At 36.9% G+C, this 5,420-nt stretch overlaps 1 protein-coding gene across 1 annotated transcript; it reads left to right on the top strand.

The window, feature by feature from the left end:
* Positions 1-796: 796 nt before the first annotated feature.
* Positions 797-3,232, top strand: LOC137714487 (cytochrome b561 and DOMON domain-containing protein At4g12980-like). The gene is made up of 3 exons (XM_068453689.1): positions 797-1,444; positions 1,882-2,136; positions 2,936-3,232. Exons 1-3 carry the CDS (start codon positions 797-799, stop codon positions 3,230-3,232), a joined length of 1,200 nt encoding a protein of 399 aa, XP_068309790.1.
* The last annotated feature ends 2,188 nt before the right edge of the window (positions 3,233-5,420 follow it).

Raw genomic sequence — 5,420 nt, 5'->3', positions numbered from 1 at the left:
TTATAGATATGTATATATAGTATCTCCAAGGCCATATGTATACAGACAAACCCCTTTTATCCAAAGGGATTTCCAGTTTTTGGTAAAAATAGGGACTAGTTGTGGCCCTGTGGGATCCCCTCTACACCGAACTTCAATCATCCAAACTGTCTATTTTTCAAATTGCAGTTTATTGATCATCTTTGCAAAATATTAGTCAAATTGGAAATGCTTTAGACATCTAACTGAGTTCAATGATCTATGAATAAAGACTTAAAAAATAGACAGGTTGGATCATTGAAATTTGATGTATAACGGGCTCCACGACTAGTCCCTATTTTCCCCGTAAGCACAACTATACTTAAGACTTATCATGGCCTTTATACGTACCCAGCTAGCTGGTTGAACAAGAACAAGATCAACAAACAAATTTAAATTGTTAAGTTTAAAATGAACAAAATTAACTTCACCCTCAAGAACTCGACCGTAGATGAGAAAATTTGTCGAAGCATTAGACAAGCAACAAAGTACATATTTTTATTTTTGGTCGATGAAAACATATATTACACAACTTTCTGACAGCTAAAATAGAAAAGTGGCTGGGTTGCTCATGAAGAAAGCAATGTCTCACATCGAAAGCACCTGTGATATGACCCTAACAAGCTGTAAAAAGAGAATAAAATTAAAAACTATTCTTGACTTCTTCTTTAGTCTCACCCAAATTTACAAATGAACTAAAAAAGAAGAGTGAAAAGCTTTCTCCTCATAAGTACATATCATATATCCTGAAACGTTAACCTTAGGAAACTAGTCAAACATGTTGGGCACTACCAACTCTGTAGTTCTGATCATATTAACGGTTTCCTCCTCACTTCTTTTCCCAATTTCTGAGCAATATTCCAATTGTAGCCCCATCAATCCCATGAACATTACAAACTGCAAGAAACTAGTCACTCTAGGAGCAGAATTCGGGTGGAACATTCACAGCAACACCGAAATCGACATCTTGTTCACCATTAGACCGCCTGCAAAATGGATAGCATGGGGTGTGAACCCAGGTCCCCAAAGGCCAGAGATGGTCGGGACCAGGGCTGTTATAGGCATTTCACAGCCTAATGGAACGTTGGCAGTCAGAAAATACAACATCACTAGTGACACCAAGCTAGGTTGTAGGCTTAAGCCTTCACAAAATTTTGATGATGTTATTGTCAAGAACATGAAAGGTGAAGTGAAGCCTAGGAGGTACATGTCGATATTCGCAACGCTAATTTTGCCACCGGATCCAGCTGCGTACAATATTTTGAAGTTGAACCATGTATGGCAAGTGGGGTTTGAGGCTGATGATGCTCTTATGGAGCCTAAGATGCATTCCACTTCTCTCCAGAATGTGGATAGCACGGAGACTATAAACATGACCACAGGACGCGGTCTTAGCATTGGACATCGCCAGCATCACCTCAGAACGGTACGTAATTAAGATGCCAAACCATGACATGAAATTCACCTAAGACGAAATTCAAATATGCAAGTGAGTCTCACCTCTGTGAGAAATTATACTAAATGTGGTATATATTTGTAGCCAAGTTACAATCTATTGGTTATGATTGACTATGGAATATATGATTATCAACTATTGAAACAAATTATTTAACGGTTGGTGTTATAGCTTAGGGCTTGTCTAATAAATTTTTTTTTAAACTAAAGATAAAGATAAGATTTATGAAATAAATAAGGAACGGAGATGAATGAAGGGAGGAGGAGTAACCGAAGGATGTTATATGAAAACAAAAATTTGAAAGTGATAATAATTTTTAGTTTTTATTGTGCATCATTTCATACACATTCCTTTCAAATTATGTGTGTGTAAATAATTAATATTCCTTTTTCTCTTTTTACTAATAGGTACATGGGATTCTTAATATTGTGGGGTGGGGAACAATGTTGCCATTGGGAGTGATCATAGCAAGGTACTACAGAAGATACCCTTTTCATTGTCCAAGGTGGTATGTAGTTCATGTCTCGTGCCAGATTGTTGGTTACACTCTTGGCACGGCTGGTTGGGCGATCGGACTCTGGCTCGGCCATGCTTCCAGACACTACAGCTTCTCGACTCATCGAATTCTCGCCATTTGCATATTTGCCTTCACTACATTACAAGTATATAACATTTATCTCTCTCCCTCTCTTCCATTATGCCATGAGTCACACGAAAATGTTATTCGAGTCTTGACATATCACATCCAACGTATCAAGGAAAAACATGCATAAAAATGTTCAGATAATATGATAGTGCGTGCTAAGTAACATAACAATTACAATATGACATGTGTTCGAGGTTAGCGATCAAATTTCTTAGTTTCTTGACATTTTCTTGACATATGTCATCTTTTGACTTTGTTCCACCATTAATCAACATTGTATAACACGACAAGAACATTTTTTTTTTTTTTTTTCCTATTAGTCCAGCATATTATGTCTGAAGTGTAAACGTAAATACTGTTTAAGATTGTTCGGATCGCAGGACAATGTTGAGTGACATAACAGTTCACTTACAATATGACATGTCTTACAATTTAGCGATCAAATTTTTTAATTTCTCGACACAGTCATCTTTTGACCTTGTTCCACCACTAATGAACATTGTAACACGACAAGAACATTTCCCTTGCAAATATTTTGCTATTAGTCTGATATTAAGTCGCAAGTATCAAAGCAAATAGTGTGTAAGATTGCTCGGATCACGTGACAGTACTGAGTAATAGAACAATTTAGTTAAGAGATGACAGTGTCAAAATTAAGCGATATAATTTCTTAATGCTCAACACATATTCCCTATTGATGTTTTTCCGTCACTCATGAACTTTGACAAGAACATTTATGTTACTAATATTTTCAACATACCCTAGAATTTAGTGTTGCTTTTATAGATGAGTGACATTGTTTCTGTGCATTGCAGATGCTTGCCCTGCGTTTAACGCCAACAAAAACTGATGATTACCGGAAATACTGGGACATGTACCATCATTTTCTAGGGTATTCACTGCTGGCTGTGATCTCAGTGAACATATTCCAAGGCATTGCGATTTTGAAGCCGAATAAAACCTGGTTGTGGGTTTACGTCGGAGTCCTTGGAATGTTTGCTTTGGTTGCAATTGGTTTGGAGATTTTCACTTGGACTAAGTTCATATATAACTTATATCGCGAAAAGAAGAGAAGGCTCGGATTCCATGACGGGGCCAACAGCTCGAACTAGTAATCAACCTCAAGCCTCGTCGGGCGCGGGACAACGCCCAGAAACATTACCGGAAGCTGAAGATATTGATAAAATTTACAATTACAACAACTCGAAGCCTAGTATGTCCAGCCAAGTCCAGAAACTCATGAATCTCACTTGCCTTGTTAGCTAGTTATGTTTTTCCTCTTAATTCCATTTTCCACTTTAGGTTTGCTCTTTTCGGACTTTGCAGATAAGGAGGCTTATTAATACATAATATACTTGATTGTTGAGCAAATATCGTATTTTATTTTAGGTTTTTTAGCATTTGACTTGATATGTTATAAGAAATTCCTATGTTAACTCCATTTGTAATGGTTTTGTTGTTTTTGGATCTAAGTGATTCGTTTTAGGCTTTTAAGGCTATATCCTGTTAAGCATTATGTAGAAAAGATAACAAAGAGATTGTAGAGGAAGAAGAAGGAAACAGAGAAAACTTACAGAGAGAAAGAGAATGATTTTTCACTTGTATTTTCTTTATTAATTTTCTGGTTACAAAGATACAATTGCTATATAGGTGGATATTCACCTAACTGCCTTATCCGCATCTTACACTAGCAACAATTCTAACTGAATTTTACAACAGCAACAATCCTAACTGCCTTACCTATTTGACTAATGACATGTGTCATGATCCACACCCTCCATATCCTATATATTCTAACATCCCCCCGCAAACTCATGTTGGTCCAAGCATGAGACTGTTGTAGTGAGTATGGAATAATGGTGAACTCAGGCATTTGGTAAGAATGTTTGCAAATTGCTCAGATGAAGATACAAATTGAACCAAAAGCTTCTTGTTTGCAACTCATTCTCTCACAAAGTGAACATCTACTTCAATATGTTTTGCGCACTGATGTTGAACTGGATTAAAGGACAATGTGATTGCAGATAGATTGTCACAAAAAAGGACTGGTGGGTGAGAAATTTGAACTTGCAGAATGTGAAATAGTTGTTGCAACTAATCTAATTCAGCAACAGTGGATGACAAAGCTCGATATTCAGCTTCAGTTGATGATCTTGAGACCGTTTGTTGTTTCTTTGAAGCCCAAGACATAGGATTGTTACCGAGAAACAACAACCAAATCTATTATAGATCGCCTATCATTAGGATCTTCAGCCCAATCAGCATCACTAAACGACCGGAGTGATAAATTGCCTCTTGTATGTAGAATTCCATGTGTCATAGTCCCTTTGAGGCACCTTAAGATTCTTTTCACAACCAGAAAATGAGAAGCCATTGGAGATTGCATAAATTGACAGACTTGGTAAACTGAAAAGGTTATGTCAGGCCTTGTGAAGACCAAGTATTGTAAAGCTGCAACAATGCTCCTATAAAGACTAGGATTATTAAAAGGTTCCCCATCATCCTTCAATAACCTGTTATAAGGTAAGCAAGGAGTTGCACATGGTTTAGAATTAGACATTTCAGTTTTCTGCAATAAATCTTTCACATACTTCTCTTGATATAGAAACAACCTTTCATCTGTTCTTGTAATTTGGATCCCAAGAAAGTAATGGAGAGACCCCAGATCTTTGAGATCAAATTCTTTAGTTAAGTCTATAATAACCTGTGCAATCATCTTAGTAGCATTCCCAATTATTATGATGTCATCTATGTAGAACCAGAACTCTTGACAAAGAGTGATGAATCAGCATATGTATTATGAAACCCCAATTTGGGCAAAAAACTTGTGAACCTATCATTCTAAGCCCTTAGGGCTTGCTTCAGTCCATAGAGGGACTTATAATTTACAGACTTTATTAGGGTGGTTATGATCTTCAAATTTAGGAGGTTGGGACATATCGACTTCTTCTTGAAGAATGCCATGAAGAAAGGCATTTTTGACATCTAATTGATGTAGAGGCCAATCATGATGAGCTGCCAAAGCTAATACTAACTTGACAGTTGTTGGTTTAACAACAGGGTTGAAAGTTTCCCCATAATCGAAGCGATGCTCTTGATTAAATCATTTTGCAACAAGTCTCGCTTTGTACCTAGCAACTGTACCATTAGAATTTCTCTTGATTTTAAACACCCACTTGCAGCCTACAAGATTCTTATTGTGAGGAAGATCCACTAGACTCTAGGTTGCTTGAGAATGTATGGCTGAAATCTTTTCATTCATAGTATCATGCCACACTGGTGCTTTCAAAGCTGATTCCT

Source organism: Pyrus communis, chromosome 14 (genome assembly GCF_963583255.1).
Source record: "Pyrus communis chromosome 14, drPyrComm1.1, whole genome shotgun sequence".
Classification (NCBI taxonomy): Eukaryota; Viridiplantae; Streptophyta; class Magnoliopsida; order Rosales; family Rosaceae; genus Pyrus; species Pyrus communis.
Note: the sequence above shows the minus strand (reverse complement) of the source record. Positions and strands in the feature narration are given on the sequence as shown.

Excerpts from the sequence above, each read along its gene's own strand:
- LOC137714487 (XM_068453689.1), top strand. The coding sequence starts at position 797 with ATGTTGGGCACTACCAACTCTGTAGTTCTGATCATATTAACGGTTTCC. Across the intron at positions 1,445-1,881 it reads GCCAGCATCACCTCAGAACG|GTACATGGGATTCTTAATAT; the intron begins GTACGTAATTAA and ends TTTTACTAATAG. Across the intron at positions 2,137-2,935 it reads TTGCCTTCACTACATTACAA|ATGCTTGCCCTGCGTTTAAC; the intron begins GTATATAACATT and ends TGTGCATTGCAG.